The 19,656-nt window shown below is 50.3% G+C and overlaps 3 protein-coding genes across 5 annotated transcripts in view; all 3 read right to left on the minus strand.

The window, feature by feature from the left end:
* Positions 1–1,983: 1,983 nt before the first annotated feature.
* ik (IK cytokine) lies at positions 1,984–9,805 on the minus strand. The gene is made up of 20 exons (XM_085290042.1): positions 9,613–9,805; positions 8,960–9,026; positions 8,770–8,862; positions 8,633–8,692; positions 8,089–8,256; positions 7,110–7,224; positions 6,960–7,030; positions 6,510–6,556; positions 6,132–6,295; positions 5,900–6,008; positions 5,602–5,641; positions 5,365–5,518; positions 5,273–5,291; positions 5,108–5,192; positions 3,310–3,396; positions 3,172–3,229; positions 3,009–3,097; positions 2,798–2,906; positions 2,310–2,344; positions 1,984–2,198 (listed from the first exon to the last, which is right to left on the minus strand). Exons 1-20 carry the CDS (start codon positions 9,620–9,622, stop codon positions 2,171–2,173), a joined length of 1,608 nt encoding a protein of 535 aa, XP_085146168.1. The 5' UTR covers positions 9,623–9,805; the 3' UTR covers positions 1,984–2,170.
* Positions 9,806–11,482: 1,677 nt separating this feature from the next.
* On the minus strand, positions 11,483–13,037 carry ndufa2 (NADH:ubiquinone oxidoreductase subunit A2). Its single transcript, XM_085290107.1, has 3 exons — positions 12,878–13,037; positions 11,754–11,860; positions 11,483–11,668 (listed from the first exon to the last, which is right to left on the minus strand). The coding sequence occupies exons 1-3, from the start codon at positions 12,979–12,981 to the stop codon at positions 11,577–11,579; spliced, it is 303 nt and encodes a 100-aa protein (XP_085146233.1). The 5' UTR covers positions 12,982–13,037; the 3' UTR covers positions 11,483–11,576.
* A 2,648-nt stretch (positions 13,038–15,685) lies between these two features.
* LOC146566434 (A disintegrin and metalloproteinase with thrombospondin motifs 2-like) overlaps positions 15,686–19,656 on the minus strand; it is a 32,917-nt gene continuing 28,946 nt past the window's right edge. For all 3 annotated transcript variants that reach the window (XM_085290028.1, XM_085290030.1, XM_085290029.1), the window contains 6 exons: positions 18,793–18,925; positions 18,504–18,714; positions 18,292–18,421; positions 18,127–18,201; positions 17,089–17,272; positions 15,686–16,840 (listed from right to left, as the gene is read on the minus strand). In XM_085290028.1, coding sequence (XP_085146154.1) covers positions 16,093–16,840; positions 17,089–17,272; positions 18,127–18,201; positions 18,292–18,421; positions 18,504–18,714; positions 18,793–18,925 — 1,481 coding nt within the window. In that variant the 3' untranslated portion in view covers positions 15,686–16,092. The remainder of the gene's footprint in view (positions 16,841–17,088; positions 17,273–18,126; positions 18,202–18,291; positions 18,422–18,503; positions 18,715–18,792; positions 18,926–19,656) is intronic.

The raw sequence follows: 19,656 nt of genomic DNA on the forward strand, positions 1-19,656 counted from the left end.
ATCGATTCTTTACTTTGAGTTCTGCTTGTTTGCTGTGCTTTCGGCAAAAACGAAACAGCCAGGCTGGACTCGCCGCTCCTGTGTGCAGGAACACTTTGCTCCCCCCTCTTATGTTTCGTGTGTTGCGCTGACACGTCACGTGACTTAGACACTTTGGGGGTTATTAAGTTGTTTACATATTAATTATATATTTTGTTTTTGTTGTTGAGAATTTTAATTGTAATTTGTGTGTTATAGTTCATCAACAGTATTTGTTTTAATTTGTTTACTGGTTTGCGGCAGACCCGACGGCATTTTCATGCTTCGCCGCATCATTTATTCTTAAAATAATCACACGGTTGCTGTAACAGTACATTCAACGGCTGCAGCTCTCCCGCTGGCAGCCGCACACATCACCACCACCAAACCTGCAGCGGCATCGCAGAACACGCCCTGCCACATACCCCCATCGCCCGCTTCACCCCACCCGCGAGCTGGCGAGGGAATCGGCCCGGACCATCGGCGCCCCCATGCGACAGGGAAGTGTCCACTCTGGCGGTCGCCCGCACCTCCAGCGGAAGCCCGGGAGCTGGCCTGATGGCCACCCATATGGCAAGCAGCGGCAGTGCAGCAGGAGTGGAAGTGAGCCGGGGCTCAGAGGCAGCTGGGCAGACGGCCGGCACGCAGGCTGCATGGTCCTGCGTGCCGCCTTCAGGCGTGGCAGGACGCCCACGCACCTCGACCTCCGTCTCCAGCTTTGCAGGGCCCGCTGGCACGCCAGCCTCCGGCTCACCCCGAGCCGCGCGCTGTCCACCCTTACAGTGATCACCCGGTTGCTGTAACAGTAGCCTACATTCAACGGCTGCAGCCCTCCTGCTGCCAACTGTACACATCACCACCAAAAACAACAACAGCACAAGCAGCGCACAGGTTTTAAGCCGGCGAGGCATGATTGTAGATGCAGTGAAGGTGAGTCCATCTCATCTGCAGCAGCATCGCAGTACACGGCCGCCAGAATAATAAAGCATTTTTTATTTAATTATAAATAAATTATTTCTCCTAATTATGTCCTGGGTTTTAAGTAATTAATAATACAAAAGGAAAAATCACAAAAAACACTTAAGGTCATGAAAATTAATTGCGATCTAGCAATTCAATGAGGCATCCACCCTATTTATTGAAAAGTATCGGTATCGGCGATACTGGCCCGTATTTACTTGGTATCGGATCGATACCAAAATATGCAGTATGGCACACCACTACTGACGACCTCGCTAACCAGTTCCTGTGGATCTGTGATGTGACCTCTGACACTCAGCAGATGTGCGCGTAAACGTCTGCTGCTCGTCCAGACTCGAGTACTCGCTGTCCAACATCTACCACAGCCAATCAGTGTTTGTGATGTCATCATTCCAGTTTACTTACTTTAAATGAAAATTAGATTAGCTTCTTAGATTAGCACGTCTAGCGTTAGCACCTTTTGTGAGTCTGCCAGCTGTGAGCTCAGAGGACAGATGTGATTTCTATTCTCTGATTGGCTAAAAACAGGTGAAGCTAAAACAGTGATGAGTAACAATAACCCGACGACACAGCTTTAAGGACTGTAAGCTTTCTGTGTGACGGCCAGCAGGGGGCGACGCCACTGAGCTTCGTCACTGTAAATATTGTTCATCCATAAGAGCTGACTGGTTAAGAGGTTGTGACTGATGAGTTGGTAGCCAATGCGAGAGCAGAGTGAAGTTTACTCTGAGCGGCCATCTTTGTCACTCATGTGGGCGTCTATTTTATTCTATTTTACTTTAGGCCAGATCTCGAATATCGTAATCTTCCCGTTCACAGACATCCGTGATACAAACTCAGGTTGTGAGGTCACGACGTCACACGTGTTAAAAATGATACTAATCAGTCTGTTCCTGGCCCCGCCCACTGCAGCTCCATGGATACAGCTGATCAGCACACATCCTCCTGATTGGCCGTCTTTATAGAGAAACCGCAATCACAGCAGATGTTTGGATGTTTTTATTCTCACAAAACAAACTGATCAATAAGAACAGCTAATCAATAACAATACACACTTATCGGGGTCAGTGACCTCTGACCTCACAGCATCTCTGTACATTTACATGTTTCTAAACTAACATGAAGCCGATCGATACACGATCGATTTAGCTGCTGGGTCTGCGGGGCGTCTTCAGTATTTTGGTCTCTTCACGTCGACCCTGAAAAAAATAAGTCTTCCATCATTTATGATGTCATACATAAGGTCACTGCTGCCTGATTGGCTGACAAAGTGATAAATGAGGAGCTGAGAACAAACAGGAAGTAGTTACCCGTCAGCCTCCATCTTCTTCCTCTTCTCGATGATCTGAAACAAAAACAGCTGCTTCAGCGTCGTGTTTGATTGGTTTACAGCGTGTGTGTGTGTCTGTGTTCACTCTGCCTGTGTGTGTGTGTCTGTCTCACACGATCTGATATCGTCGTGTTGGTGTTGTTCCAGGATCAACATTGCAAGTGACCAATCAGAATGTTGTGACGTCATACTTTTGGGACTTCGGGAAAAGCCGCTGTGAAACAAAAAACTGTTTCACAGCCTCTGTCCGCCGATCAACGGACCCTGACCCTTTAATAAACGCTGAGCAGAACTGATATTGTCCTTGCAACATTGGAATTTCATAAATGCACGAATGTCTCGGCGTGCCAAAGAATAACGTCACAACAATGTGATTGGTCACTTGCAATGTTGAACCTGGAACAACATTTTCATGATGATGTGGGAACAACACCAACACGAGGATATCAGATCATCCGTCTCTCTCACCGCGCTGATCTTCTTCCACTGGCGGTCGAGCTCTGCCTTCTCATTGGTCTCTTTGAAACGTCGTGTCTTCCTGCCTTCAGACATCTTGATGCCGTACTGGAAGGCAGCCCTGTAGACACACACACACACACACACACAGAGTGAATACACACACACAGACACACACACAGGCTGCCTGTCAGTCAGAGCGGAGGGACACAGTAGCACGCACTTGGGCAGCGCCTCCTTGTTGTTCATGTAATCCGAGTACTCCTCCTGAGTGTCGAAGTCCCAGCGGCCCAGAGGACCCTTCTTATTGCCCTGGAACACACACAGAAAAGCATCATGTTGCTGTGTGAGGATGAGCTGCAGTGCATGCTGGGAGTCAGAGTTACCTGGTCCATCTTACTGTAGTCCACCTCTTCATCACTGTCCACGGCCAGGTCGTCCATCCTACACACACAGATGTAGTCACACACACCTGAAGGTTAACGCACCGTGTGTCTGTGTGTGTCTGTGTGTGTGTGTCTTACGTAGCAGGGTAACACTCTGCGTATGAGTTTGATCCTCCAAAAAAATCTCCCAGCTGCTCCTTACTGGAGTCTCTCCTCTGAGAGCCAGTACACACCAGCTAAGGACAAGTACTGCAGTAACACCACACACACACACACACACACACACACACACACACACACACACACACACACGCAGTACTGGTGTCGGTACCCTGTATCACTGTACCACATACATACATGTATCTATATTGTGTATTTTCTTGTGTGTAGTACTACAGTTGTTCAGTACGCTCACGCGTTACCACTCCCGCTCACGCGTTACTACTCCCGCTCAGGCCGTACAACTCACGCTCACGCGTTACTACTCCCGCTCACGCGTTACTACTCCCGCTCAGGCCGTACAACTCCCGCTCACGCGTTACTACTCCCGCTCAGGCCGTACAACTCCCGCTCACGCGTTACTACTCCCGCTCAGGCCGTACAACTCCCGCTCAGGCCGTACAACTCCCGCTCACGCGTTACTACTCCCGCTCACGCGTTACTACTCCCGCTCAGGCCGTACAACTCCCGCTCAGGCCGTACAACTCCCGCTCAGGCCGTACAACTCCCGCTCAGGCGTTACTACTCCCGCTCAGGCCGTACAACTCCCGCTCAGGCGTTACTACTCCCGCTCAGGCCGTACAACTCCCGCTCAGGCGTTACTACTCCCGCTCAGGCCGTACTACTCCCGCTCACGCGTTACTACTCCCGCTCAGGCCGTACAACTCCCGCTCAGGCCGTACAACTCCCGCTCACGCGTTACTACTCCCGCTCAGGCCGTACTACTCCCGCTCAGGCCGTACTACTCCCGCTCAGGCCGTACAACTCCCGCTCACGCGTTACTACTCCCGCTCAGGCCGTACTACTCCCGCTCACGCGTTACTACTCCCGCTCAGGCGTTACTACTCCCGCTCAGGCCGTACAACTCCCGCTCAGGCCGTACAACTCCCGCTCAGGCCGTACAACTCCCGCTCAGGCCGTACAACTCCCGCTCAGGCCGTACTACTCCCGCTCAGGCCGTACTACTCCCGCTCAGGCCGTACTACTCCCGCTCACGCGTTACTACTCCCGCTCAGGCGGTACTACTCCCGCTCAGGCGGTACTACTCCCGCTCACGCCGTACTACTCCCGCTCACGCCGTACTACTCCCGCTCAGGCCGTACTACTCCCGCTCAGGCCGTACAACTCCCGCTCACGCGTTACTACTCCCGCTCAGGCGTTACTACTCCCGCTCACGCGTTATTACTCCCGCTCACGCGTTATTACTCCCGCTCACGCGTTATTACTCCCGCTCACGCGTTATTACTCCCGCTCACGCGTTATTACTCCCGCTCACGCGTTATTACTCCCGCTCACGCGTTATTACTCCCGCTCACGCGTTACTACTCCCGCTCACGCGTTATTACTCCCGCTCACGCGTTACTACTCCCGCTCACGCGTTACTACTCCCGCTCACGCGTTATTACTCCCGCTCAGGCGTTATTACTCCCGCTCACGCGTTACTACTCCCGCTCACGCGTTATTACTCCCGCTCAGGCGTTATTACTCCCGCTCACGCGTTACTACTCCCGCTCACGCGTTACTACTCCCGCTCCATCCCAGCAGCTGTGACATCACCGGAACACCTGAGCCCCATACAGGTGAGCGAGAACATCACCTGTAACACAACATGAGCACAGACTTTACCTGCGCACAGGTAAACCAGCTCAGACAGAAGCTGGTGTGGTACAGTAAGCCCCACCCACTCATACAACAGTCCAATCAAAAACAAGGATATGGCTCCTGGCTCTGCCATTGGCTGCCCGCTGCTCCTGCAAACTTCTCATTGATCATCTTGATCTGGTCTCTGACTGATCCTGGACCTGCCACAGACGCAGCATCCATCAGTTATCGATCAGCTGTCATTGGTCAGAACGATCGTGAGTCACAGTGAGGAGCTTACCTGTGTCCACCTCCATCACCTGCAGAGACACACACACAGTTAGAACCACACGGGTAAACCAGGCACAAACAAACCCCACCCCCCAACATCACCTGGTGCTCGTCGCCTCGCGGTTTCTCAAAGTAGGCGTGTCTGCGGCTCTTGGTGTCGTCGTCACGGTCACGCTCCCGGTCTCTGTCCCGGTGACGCTCTTTCTCTTTGGTGGGTTTGGTGGACGGTATATAGTCCCCGATGTCCTCAAAGATACTGAAACACACACACACATTATAAACACACACACACACAATAAACACACACACTCGTGATGAGGCGATGTGGGGTGAACTGACCTGAGATCAGCCTCTGGAGCTCTCTTATCGTCCAGTTTACCTGAAACACAAACAGGTGAGTGCTTGACTAAGAAAAATGGTCTGTATTTATATATTTATATATATTACTCGTCCCTAAGGACCCCAAAGCGCTTCACACATCCAGTCATCCACACATTCACACACTGGTGATGGCAGCTACATTGTAGCCACCCTGGGGCGCACTGACAGAGGCGAGGCTGCCGGACACTGGCGCCACCGGGCCCTCTGGCACACCTGCAGAGCGTCAGGAGAACATCCAGCAGCTGTGCAGACTCACCTTTGTCCTTCTTCTTGATCTTCTTGTGGCGGGTTCCCTGCCTGAGGTAGGACAGGATCTGAGTCAGCTTGGAGATCACGATGTCATTGGTGGTCAGGGTGGTCTGAGCCTGAGAGACAGAACGTGAGAGAACGTGAGGGAACGATCTCAGGGCTCTGCGATATTGAAATCATTCAGCTGGAGAACTCGGATGTTTTGGCGTGGCGATGACGCGGCGAGGACTCGGCCTCACCTCCATGCTGGGACAGTCCGCCTTGCTGCGGATCAGCGTGGTGGGGATGTCGGTGTCGGTGAACTCGTCGTCCAGGTCGACCACGTACGCCATCCTGCCGGGCAGGAAGAGCTCGTTCCTCTCGGTCACGCCGGACCTGAACACCACGCGGTAGATGTTCCTGCCTGAGCGAACACGGAGACACCGGGAACGCCGGGTTCAATGTTCACGTTCATATGATTTCTCCACCAAAATATTCACGTTGTTCTAAAAAGATTCCGTTTGATCCGGAGACGATCCTCCTTTATTCCTGAACGCTCCAGACTCACAACAGTCACACCTCCCCTCCCTCACCTCCTCCTCCCACATCCACACCTTCCTCCAGAAAACGTGACTCACCCAGACGAGTCTTAAACTCCATCTTCTCCTCGGGCTCCACGTCCTTCCTGACAGACAGGGGAGGGGTCAAAGGTCACACGGAGACAGGCAAGAGATCAAAGGTCATATAGAGATAGATTAGGGGTCAAAGGTCACAGATGGGTACGGGGGTCAAAGGTCACACAGACTGATAGGTGCGGGAGTCAAAGGTCACACAGAGACAGGCAAGGGATCAAAGGTCACAGGGACAGACAGATTAGAGGTCAAAGGTCAAACAGAGATAGATTAGGGGTCAAAGGTCACACAGATGGGTGAGGGGGTCAAAGGTCACACAGATGGGTGAGGGGGTCAAAGGCCACACAGAAAGATGAGGGTCAAAGGTCACACAGACAGACAGGTGAGGGGTCAAAGGTCACAGAGGCAGGTGAGGTTCTGATCACAGGGCTGCAGCTCTGCTCCATGGTTCCTTACTTGGCTTCTTTCTGGACCTTCTCCATCATGTCTTCTTCTTCCTTCTCCTTGCTGGTGATCTCAGCTCTCACCTGTAACACACACACACAGGTAAACAGCTGAGCAGGTAACACACCCGCACAGGTTATCCCGACGACCGCGACCTCTGACCTTCTGCAGCAGGGCGAAGTCCAGACCTTTCACCAAATGAGTGTGCTCCATGTCACCTCCCAAGAACTTGGACTCCTGGATCAACTGACGCCGCTTCTCTGCTGCCGACTTATCGCTGACATGCACACACAGACAGACACACACAGACAGACAGACACACACACGCAGACAGACACACGCAGACAGACACACGCAGACACAGACACACACACACAGACAGACACACACAGACACGCACACACAGACACGCACACACAGACAGACAGACACACACACAGACAGACACAAACAGACACGCACACACAGACACGCACACACAGACACGCACACACACAGACAGGCACACACAGACACACGCACACACAGACAGACAGACACACACACAGACACACACACAGACAGACACACACAGACACACGCACACACAGACAGACAGACACACACACAGACAGACACACACAGACACGCACACACAGACACACACACACAGACAGACACACACACACAGACACACACACACAGACACGCACACACACAGACAGACACAGACATGCACACACACACACACACAGACACGCACACACAGACACGCACACACAGACACGCACACACACAGACAGACACACAGAGACACGCACACACAGACACGCACACACAGACACACGCACACACAGACACGCACACACACAGACACACACACACACAGACACACACACACAGACACACACACACAGACACACACACACACAGACACACACACACAGACACACACACACACAGACACGCACACACGCACACACAGACACACACACACACAGACACGCACACACAGACACGCACACACAGACACACACACACAGACACACGCACACACAGACACACGCACACACACGGGTGAATGATGAGAGTTTAGTTAGAATGATAATGACCCGTTCCTCTCGGCGCGGCCATGTTGGGGTCATCGATGGCTGGTACTCACGCCTCGGCGGTCGGCCCGACAGCTCGGTAGTTTGCCGTAGTGCTGATGAGTTCTGTCTCCTCGTAGTCCTTGTTGACGCCATCTCGCCGCTCTCTCGCTCGGTCTCGGTACTTCTCGGCGAGCTCGCGCTCACGCTCCATCTCCTGCTGACGCAGCTTCGCATAGTAACTGCAACCAAACCACAGCTGATCAATAATCAATAACATGCATTTGAGGGTCAGAGCGGCGCCGTCTGAGACCCTGAGTGCTGTGGACTGCTCTATGTGTCGACATATTTAACGCTCTCGTGCACATCACAGGTGAAAACGTCTGTCCAGGCTTTTTATTATTAATAATAAAAACTGTTAAATGTCGTGAACATTCATTCCTTTCCTTCCAGAATATTCCCGTGTTTCCACAATCCCGTCATAATCCCGGCTAATGTTAACAGTCCTGTGATGCGCCCAGCTGCCATCTTTCACTCAGCGAGCTATCAGCTCTGTGGAGGCCAGGTGACCTTTGACCTGCAGTTTTCTGATGTAACAAACGTCCAATCGGCACCCACCTCTTCTTCTTTCTCCTCCTCGCTGCGGGGTCCTCATCCTCGTTGTAGTCCCTCGGCATTCTGGGAAATTAAAAACACAGACGTGTCAGCTGTGCTGCGAGTAAACACCCGTCTGCTCTCTCCGTGACATCACTCACTCATGATGTCTGGACTTGGAGGGCGGGGCCGAGGAGGGCGTTGCCCGCGGCGTCATCAGCAGCTTCCTGAAGTCATCATTGGTCAGTTTGGACCTGAGGACAGATGGAAAACACACACATTAAAACAAAGAAATACACAGTAACACAGCAGTAGCAGCGAGGAGTGTGTATCAGTGTGTGTGTGACTCACTGAGCTGCAGCTCGGTGGTCGTCCATGTCGTGGCCCTCAGGAGCCAGAGGGTTGGAGTACGTCTCAGCTGAAAGACAGGCAGATGTTAGAGCACAGGCAGATGTTAGAGCACAGGCAGATGTTAGAGCACAGGCAGATGTTAGAGCACAGGCAGATGTTAGAGCACAGGCAGATGTTAGAGCACAGGCAGACAGCAGGGCCGCCTCGTTTAAAAGGACACAGTGGGAGCTGCTCTGCTCTTTATATGTTCCCTGTTTTACACTGAAACAAATAACTGCAGATTTCATGGAAACTATTTGATTTCGACGTAAACCGGCTTGGCCCATGTGTAGAGGGACTCCTTCCCCGTGCTACAGTTTTACTAACAACCTCTCAACAGACGGAGCAAGGCCGCTTTAAAGCGGCAGAAGTGTGAGCGGAGTCTGGTGTGGCGCAGTGAGAGGAGAAGCTTGGCTAATAGCTGCTGTCAGAGGCTTTTTCTGTTCAACTGTTCGGTCCAGTTCAGCACTCATGCTCCAAAAGCCGTGTTTATTTCAATAATGTATCGAATAATTGCTGTTTTTATTGCATCTGTTTTTAAGTAAACAAACAGCTAATGGCTAACAGCCCGTAAAATGACTGTTAGCATGCTAACATGCGGAGCTAACGCTTACTTTCAGGCATCTCTGCGGGCAGCTGCTTCTCCTGCGGTCTGAATCTGGCACGGTCCGGTCACAGGGACAAACTAAGGCTCGGTGTTCGGGTTTCTCTGAGCTGCTGCGGGTCTCTTTGCTCCAGCCAAGCTCCGAGTTAGCTGTGAGGAGAGCTACCGTGCTGTGACGTCACGTCCGTTTTAGTTAGAGAAGAGACACAGCACCTCCTGCAGGAGGAGAGGAGACACCGCAGGACAGACAGCGGCGTCAATGAACACCGCGAGATAAAAAACACAACAAAATTGTACAAATCCGGTTAAAATGAGTTGAAAATAGGAAATAAATAAAAAAATAAAGTTATAATAAAATACAGGCCAAATACTGTCTGTGTTTAAAGATCATTTTCATGTAGTTTAAATAAGGAGTTCTTTGATTTGATGGAGGAAAGGTTTGTTCTGCGTCACTGAGGTTTTTATTCACAGCTCAACTTTGTTCCTCACACACTGAAACACCCGCAGCTCTCCTGCCCGGTCACGTGTTGTTTCTCTGGCTCACAGCGCCCCCCGCAGGTCAGCGGAGCCACAGCTGAAGGTTCTCCAGGACCAGCTGGTGCTCGCTGCTGCGCCACCTTCAGGACTCACACAGCTTCACTCAGAGCTCCTTCAACAAACTCCAAACTCCAGATAACCAGCAAAGTGTTTGTTTCACTGAGCCTGAACCATCTAAACCAGTCAGACCTAAACAAACCCTCTAATTCCAGTAAAACCACATAAACCTGCCAAGAGGCAATGAACTGCCCTCCAAGGTGCTCAGGAACTTTTACTCCTGCACCATAGAGAGCATCCTGACGGGAAACATCTTAACCTGGTTCGGGAACAGCACCATGCAGGACAGACGAGCTCTACAGAGGGTTGTGCGGTCAGCTGAGCGCACCATCCGCTCCGAGCTCCCTGACCTGCACTCAATCTACAGCAGGCGGTGCTGGACCAAGGCCAGGAAGATGGTGAAGGACCTCAGCCATCCCAACAACAGACTGTTCTCTCTGCTGAGGTCAGGAAAGCGATTCCGCTCCCTGAAGACCAACACAGAGAGACTGAGGAGGAGCTTCTTCCCGCAGGCGATACGGTCTCTCAATCACACCACCACACAGTACTGACCCACACATATGGTTCTTACACACACACTGGACTTTCTGGACTTTGGTTTCACTTCATTACTTAAATCACGCTGCTGTTATTGTGTATATATTTATTTATATTTCTTCATACATTCTTATATAGTTCTATATTGTGTATTTTGTTGTACAGTTATTTTATTTTCAACTTTAATTTATATATTTTATCTTATTCTTTCCCAGTTAAATTTACCCTTCATTCTAATTTGTGTTGTACAGTTATTTCATTTTTAACCTTAATTTATATTTTATTCCTTCCTAGTTAAATTTACCCTTTTTAATTTTTCATATTTATTTCCTATCTTATTCATAGCCTTTTCCTTTTTTGTTCTCTTTAGGTCACGAGCAGTTGTCCAAGCATTTCACTACATATCGTACTGTGTATGACTGTGTACGTGACAAATAGAATTTGAATTTGAAACTGAGTCTGTTCCTATTAAGAAACCTTAAAACCAGTTAAACTACGTGATCCTCCTAAAATATCAGTGAACTTCCTGTACATTTATACACTCAGAGTAAAAATATCTGAAATCCAGTTAAATGCTCCCAGGAAACTCGTTTTAAAGAGCAAATTAAACTTCTTATTGCTAATTTCAACATAAACAGCCTGTGAAATAATCTGACTTTAACTCGGGAAAAACTTTGGATGTGTCAATAAACTCCCAGTAAACCCACAGAAGCCCTGCTGATGGACCCAGTGACCTCACAGTAAACAGAGACCTTCACATGTTCACTTTATTCACATCAGCACATTTACAGAAACAAAAACAGGTGAGTGAATGGACTGAACCACTGCGGGCTCAGACGGGGGTCAGGGCTTGGACTGAGCCAGAGTCTGCAGAGCTTTGGCCACCTGATCAGCTGACATGTTCTCCACGGAGACGCTCGTCTCTTTCCCAAAATCTGAACAGAGACAGGGATCAATAACAGGTCAATACACAGGTGACGCATCTGAGTGTCCCGTGATGCGGAGCGTGAGGGGGCTCACCGTATCGGGCCCAGAGCCGGGCCTGGACTCCAGAACACTCCCGGATCAGGATGGGGAATTCCGGGTTGGACCTCTTCAGGGTCACGTAGTTCTGCTCCACAAACTCTCTGAAACACAGGGGGGAGGGGGGAAGGTCAGCTGACCTGTGACCTCACAGCAGGAGCCTCACCTGTCTGAGTTTCACCTGAACAACTGTTTATTAATCCCACATGAAGTGATGTCACAGAGACATAAACAGTGACAGCATAGATGACACTAATCAACGTACGCCGAGGCGTCCGCTCATCAGACGGCGTCCTCTGCAGGACGTTCAGTCAGAGGGACCCTGAACCTGCAGGTGAACTACAACAAAATGAAAAATAAAGCATGGCCGCTGTTTATTCATCTGCTCATCATTATTCTGTTACTAATGAACGGATTGATCCATAAATCAATACTCTGTCACGTGTCAGTGTTTTCCTCACATGACCAGATTACCAACAGTCTGCGTGCTCTTATTTTGAAGGGTCAGTCCCTGCTAATGGGCAGCGAGGAGCTGAAGGAGCTCCTTAATCTGACCTCCAGCTCCTCGTCTCCTCCATAACCTGACTCCTGCTGCAGGTCAGCTCTCTCTCCTCAGCCAATCACAGCGTGACGATGATGAAATCTCCTTCACCTTCATCTGTCTGTGGTCCCGTGGGTTCACACGGGTCACAGCCGTGAGTCATACTGTGATCATGGATCCCGAGTGGCCGGCTCAGGTGTGTGTCACTGCGCAGACTCAGAGGTCTCCACCATGAACAAACATCTGGAACATAAACTACATAAGACTCACAGCTGAACATCTGCAGGAGCCAGGGCTTCTGTCCAGATGTGAGTCAAACCTCTGCCTCCGTGTGTTTCCTTTAGCAGCGTTGTTGTTTACTGAGCTGCTGCTCTCATCTCTCTTTATGAGTCTTCACGTGCTCAGACACATTTATCCTGACAGCACTCACAGGGGTCAAACCTGCAAACCTCTCACTGTAAACCCGAGTCCGCGACGCTGTTAGCCGCTAGCTGTTAGCCGCTAGCTGTCCTTCGCTAATGACCGCTCTGTAAAACCATCACCGGCTCTTCTCGCCTCAGCAGCCCGGCTCTGAGCTCACCTGGCCCCCTTACTGGCCGCGGAGGTCTGGCAGAGATGCAGGCGGATCTCTCGGAGGTTTTTACCCAAAGTGGAGCCCAGACTCCTCACCACGGCGGCCGCCATCTTAGCTTCCTGTCAAGGACGGAGTGTGTCACTGCAGCCCCGAGTTTATCCTGACAGGAGCAACGTCCAACCCCGAGTTTATCCTGACAGGAGCAACATCCAACCCCGAGTTTATCCTGACAGGAGCAACGTTCAACCCTGAGTTTATCCTGACAGGAGCAACATTCAACCCTGAGTTTATCCTGACAGGAGCAACATTCAACCCTGAGTTTATCCTGACAGGAGCAACGTTCAACCCCGAGTTTATCCTGACAGGAGCAACATTCAACCCTGAGTTTATCCTGACAGGAGCAACATCCAACCCCGAGTTTATCCTGACAGGAGCAACATCCAACCCCGAGTTTATCCTGACAGGAGCAACGTTCAACCCCGAGTTTATCCTGACAGGAGCAACATTCAACCCTGAGTTTATCCTGACAGGAGCAACATCCAACCCTGAGTTTATCCTGACAGGAGCAACATTCAACCCTGAGTTTATCCTGACAGGAGCAACATTCAACCCTGAGTTTATCCTGACAGGAGCAACATCCAACCCCGAGTTTATCCTGACAGGAGCAACATCCAACCCCGAGTTTATCCTGACAGGAGCAACGTTCAACCCCGAGTTTATCCTGACAGGAGCAACATTCAACCCCGAGTTTATCCTGACAGGAGCAACGTTCAACCCCGAGTTTATCCTCACAGGAGCAACATCCAACCCCGAGTTTATCCTGAAAGGAGCAACATTCAACCCTGAGTTTATCCTGACAGGAGCAACATTCAACCCTGAGTTTATCCTGACAGGAGCAACGTTCAACCCCGAGTTTATCCTGACAGGAGCAACATTCAACCCTGAGTTTATCCTGACAGGAGCAACATCCAACCCCGAGTTTATCCTGAAAGGAGCAACATTCAACCCTGAGTTTATCCTCACAGGAGCAACATCCAACCCCGAGTTTATCCTGAAAGGAGCAACATTCAACCCTGAGTTTATCCTGACAGGAGCAACATCCAACCCCGAGTTTATCCTGACAGGAGCAACATCCAACCCTGAGTTTATCCTGACAGGAGCAACATCCAGCCCCGAGTTTATCCTGACAGGAGCAACATTCAACCCTGAGTTTATCCTGACAGGAGCAACATCCAACCCCGAGTTTATCCTGACAGGAGCAACGTTCAACCCTGAGTTTATCCTGAGAGGAGCAACATTCAACCCTGAGTTTATCCTGACAGGCAGACACTGTTTTGAGTGGTTTCTCTGGTCGTTTATTACAAACAGTTAGCTCTTAAATAAATTCACAAAGTATCTCAAATCATATGTCAAATAACTCAATTATGTTTCACAAGATTTTACTATTTTAATGATCCATAATGGTGAAAAACACCTTTAAGCACAGATATATTTTACTTTAAATGAACCTGAACTGCTGTTTCACTGCAGATTAAAGACTGACGACTGATGTCCACACATCAGTCAGCAGGTGTGTGATGTTGCTCTGGCCAGCAGGGGGGCGTTCCCCAGACCCCCTGTGAAGGACTCTGATCATCAATCAGTTATCAGTTACAAAGAGATCAGTTAGTAACATCAGCCGTGACATCAGCCGTCTCCCAGAGATGAAGAGGAGAGTCTGCTCCTCCACACTGAGATGACTGTGTCTGACGGAGGATCGGATCAGGACAGGGTGGAGTTCCTGTCTGTGGTTGGGGATGCTCTGGTGGAGGTCTTCTCTCTGCAGAGCTGCCCAGTCTCAGCAGTCTGGGAACCACAGATTCATGTTGGGGATAAACTGGTGAACAGTGGACGGACACGTGACTGCTCTGGTTATGAACGTGACTGGTTCCAGAGTGATTTTTACATTCTGGTAGAAAGAGGAGGGATGTGAACATCTAACTTACTTTTTCTTTTCTGATCTGATAATTCATTTTTTCTGTTTCTGTGTTTCTTTTGTTATATTTGGGTTTGTGGGCTGTTTGTGTCTGACCATCTGTTCCCAGGCTGATGTTCTTCATCGTCCTGAAATGACTCACGCTGCTCTGAGAACACATTTACTCACAGTTTAGTCTCGGTGGACCCGCGAGCGGGTTTTTATGTTTTGATTGTTTTCTGGAGGAGACGGAGGGACAAACACAGAAAGTCGAACCATGTGTGACGTGTTTTCAAAGCAGTCAGCTTTTTCCACTGAGCGCTCCCAAACACGAAGCAATTCATCTGATCTGGATTCAGTTTGATGTCCCACAGACTGCAGCTGGAGGAGAGTTTACCGGCAGAAAAATATCTGCGACAGCCTGAAGACACGAGACACAAACAGAGATCTGATGCTGATCGTATCCAGCATGAAGTCGCACGCGTCCTACAGGACGATTAGCTTTAACCAGCACCGACATCACCGACAGCATCTCAAACACTGAACAGAACGGTTAGACTCCTGCACACAAAGTCATCTATGGTGCACCTCTGTGAAGGCCCCGTCAATGCTGAACCATATCTGCAGGTGCAGGAGCAACATCTGCTTCCATCCCCAAACAGCACTCCAGCAGCACGGCTCCAGACTGACCTGAGAACAGGCCACACCTTCACTGCAAGCATCTGCAGCCTCATGAAACCAAAATACAACAAAACAGATGCTGAGATCAACACCAAGGAAACATCAGGTTTCAGCTCAGAGGGGACAGCATGAGACGCTGTTTATCAAAATCAATAACACTGATCAGTTTGTTCCTGTGCTCTCGGTTTCTATTAAAGGATTCACTGCTTTTATTTTCATGGTAAAAACAGGGCTGGATTTTATTTTGACTTCACAAACAGAAATCATCAGTCGGGTTTCAGAGAAGACAAAAGCACAAAATGTTCCTGACACCAGAAAGCGTGAACGTGATCCAGATGTTCATGATTCAGAGGCACAGCAGCAGCTGGATGAGACTTTATTCAGAAACAGGATTATTGGTACAAACATCATGATGGTGAAACAGACCCGGGGCCTTCTGAGGATCGCGTCCACGCTCGCGCCTCTCGTGGACGAAAGCCGCTCCGAGCACAGGTGGAGGTTGTTTCAGTCTGTTTCTCATTAGCGTTAGCAGGAAGTGCGACGTCGCACGTGTCGGGACGAGCAAATGGCCAGGGGAAATCTGCGCTCAGTGCTTCCTGTCAGTCCGGCTCGCTCTGATGCGGCTTTGCCGCCGCAGAAGGTCCTGCCGTCGTTTCTCGTTCAGGAGCTGCTGGATGCGTTTGTTATGCGTTCGCTCGTGGACCTGAGGCATCCGCGGCACAAAGTAATTCTGCTGTCCTCGGCTAACGTCGCTGTCAAGTCCGACGATCTGGTACTGGACCTCGTCCACCGAGTTGTTCTCTTTCTTCGATAGCGAGAAGAAGGACGATGAAGGTAGCGCCGGTTCAGCTTCGGTCAGGTTGACTTGACTTTGGAGGCTACGCCCTCCTGAGGATGTGGTGTCACCAGGATCAGGCGATGATGTGGTGGAGAACTCTGGGATGGCAGAAGTCCAAACCAGCGCCGGCGTTTGGTCTTCAGTGTCAACAGTCTCCATGGTAACAGCAGCAGGGGGCATTGTGGGAGAATTCTTCCTGAACACATGTGTTGGAGCAGTTTGTGTGGTAATAGTATTACTGTCAGTGGTGGTTGGAGTACCCGGAAGCTCATTCAGGCCGGAGGAATCCTCGTAGGAAGAGTACTCGCTGTACTCATCATAATCCACGTAGACAAAGTCACCGGTGCTCCGTCTGGTTGGGGGTGGAGTTACAGTGAAGCTGCGCGTCGGGGTGGTGGTGCTGATGTCACGAAAGACATCACTGATGGCACGGCTGCTGTCGGACCAGGTGGAGGTGAGCGCTGACGTCATGATCTCTGTGGTCAACCTCCAAGAACTAAAAAGACAAAAACAGAGTTCAGGTCTATGGCCCCGCCCTAAACCCGCCCCTGCTTCCTGCTTTAAATGAACACTTCAGTGTAAAGCCAATCAGCAGTTTCACGGTCAGCACACTCCTGCTCTACACTTTTATTTTCAGCTTTGTCGATGTATCACGCGTTTGTCTGACTGCAGGTTTTGCTCTGTTTGAGACTGGGACTCAGTTATATCTTTCTAAGACTCCTTTTGTTACCCGTCATGTCTGACCTGCTGTTCTCCGTCGGTGTGATGGTGCCACTGAAGTTGCTGGAGATTCTGGATTTCGTGGCATTGTTGAAGTTATCCTCACTACAGGACTTGCAGCACATCTGGCGGTATCCGATGATAGAGCAGTACCGACTCAGCACCTCCATTCGACAGAACGCCGAGCGGTCGCCGCGGCACGGCTGCCCTACAGACAGAACAGTAGGACGGTGTGAATCCTGACACGTAAGACCTCAGCTACAAGTTTAACTTCAGTGGTTTGATGGGTTAGTGTGATCCTCAGAGATGTGTTAAGACACAGCAGAAAGACACGAAGCAGAAACTGTGATAGGCTATAAACAGTAAAATAGCAAACAGGAGAAATGTAAACAAAAATAAGAGAAGGGGACTGAAAGTGCGAAAGAGCTTTGAAGTGGTGCAAAGAAAGGACTTGGACTGAACTGAATCTGTGAGTGTCCTGAGTGATGAGGGTTACTCATGGCTCACAATGGTGGGTGTGGGCAGGTAGTGTTTGTTAACAGTCTGACTGGTCCAGGTGAAGAAGCTGGTTGGGGCGGTCGTGGCTCAAGAGTTGGGAGTTCGTCTTGTAATCGGAAGGTTGCCGGTTCGAGCCCCGGCTTGGACAGCCTCGGTCGTTGTGTCCTTGGGCAAGACACTTCACCCGTTGCCTACTGGTGGTGGTCAGAGGGCCCGGTGGCGCCAGTGTCCGGCAGCCTCGCCTCTGTCAGTGCGCCCCAGGGTGGCTGTGGCTACAATGTAGCTGCCATCACCAGTGTGTGAATGTGTGTGTGGATGGGTGGATGACTGGATGTGTAAAGCGCTTTGGGACTAGTAAAGCTATACAGATACAGGCCATTTACCAGGCCATTTGAGTCTGGAGGTGTGCGACCTGACTGACCTGAGACACCGACCAGAGCATTGATTCTCAGCAAACAACAGGACAGAAACCCTCAGACTCAGACCACAACGTTCAGGAAGCAAGAGAAGAAGACGAGGACGTAAAGACAGACGGCAGACAGAGCAGGAGTCAGAGCGCTTTACTTGAAGAGATCTTTGGAGCCGGGAAGCTGGGGTTGGACCTGGACAGCCACTGAATGATGGCATTCTTCTGGTCACCTGCAGGGAGAGCAGCAGCACTGTAATTCCCAGCATCCATCCTTTTCCTCATTGCAACAAATGTACGGTACATGACTGGTCAGTGCCTACCACCGCAGGGCGGAGCCAGGCAGGTGCGTGTCGTGATTGGCCGAGGCTCGCTGCAGTTTCCAGCTGAACTCTCGGGATTGGAGCACGCGACCTGACGCTCCTGAGTCCCGTTCCCACACGAGACCGAACACTGCGTACACAGAGGGATCGATCAGACTGATCAGGTATTGATCTGTGGACATGTGCAACTCCTGATAAACGGATCTTCATACCGGAGTCCAGGGCCCGGCTCTCCACACAGCGGGGCAGGGGAAGCGGTTACAGGGTTGTTTAGTCTCTGGTCGGTCATCGCCGCAGAGCCTGCTATGCACAGAGTGCCGCTGCTGCCCCCTGGGGGAGTTCTGCAGGCAGCTCACCCAGCGACGCTGCCACCCAGTCTGACCGCAGGAGGAGCTGCAGTCCTCCCAGTCTCCGGTCACCCAGCTGAGGGGAAGACATGCATCAAAAGAAGAAAAATGACTGGGTGACTGTGGGTGTGTCACGTGACCTGTAGCATGTTACCGTGCCGGGCTGCAGGCCTCGGGGTTACAGCTCCGGCTGATGGCTCTCGGTTTGCTGATAGTGGAGCAGAACATCCTCTGAACCATTTTCCCATCAGCCTTCCTCCTGCAGCCGAACCTGGTGTACTGTTTTCCTGAAAACAAGGAAACATGACAGTCAGTGGTGGTCCTAGGCGAACTCTCCCCCCCCCACACACACATGCATAAAACATATTAAAGATTGTACATTGACATAAAACTGATGTCAATGATACGGTTAGCGCCCAGTTAGCTCCTAGCATTTCTCAACAGCTCTGCCTCCTTTTCGACTACCGGGACATTTAAACAATGGATAATCCGTATACAAAGAAATTCATGCTTTTCTCCTCAACAGAGAGCGTCCCCCGATTGAACAACAGCGCCGTAAAATAAGAAGAATGGCGCCGAATTACAGAGTTAATAATGCAGACTTTGTAATATCTCACGTGTAGATTCATCAGCCAGATGAAGTGTTTACTGACAATTGACAGTGATAGCGCACATCATCATCACTATTCCAACAATCCTCTCCACACAGACGAGCATAAACACACTCGACTATCACTAAATCAGATTTAACACACGTTTGTAATGACGATAATTCAGTTTACAATAGGGTTCATTTGCTCAGTCAGCAGGTGGCGGTATCCTCGTACACTGGGGAGTAAACTGCCATTAAACGAACAGAAGAAGAAGAAAACCCTGCACATGCGCGGTACGGATCGGGGAGTCCTGATCCGTACCTATCTTTTTAATTTTCGTTTTTGTCTACATTATATTGAAATGTTTCATTATTTAAGATATACTTGTTATTCTTAACATCTTAACAGATACTCTGACCTGTAAC

This window comes from Mchenga conophoros, linkage group LG10, assembly GCF_057382185.1.
Source record: "Mchenga conophoros isolate Kocher_MC1m ecotype Shallow Benthic linkage group LG10, M_conophoros_male_GT1.1, whole genome shotgun sequence".
Lineage (NCBI taxonomy): Eukaryota > Metazoa > Chordata > Actinopteri > Cichliformes > Cichlidae > Mchenga > Mchenga conophoros.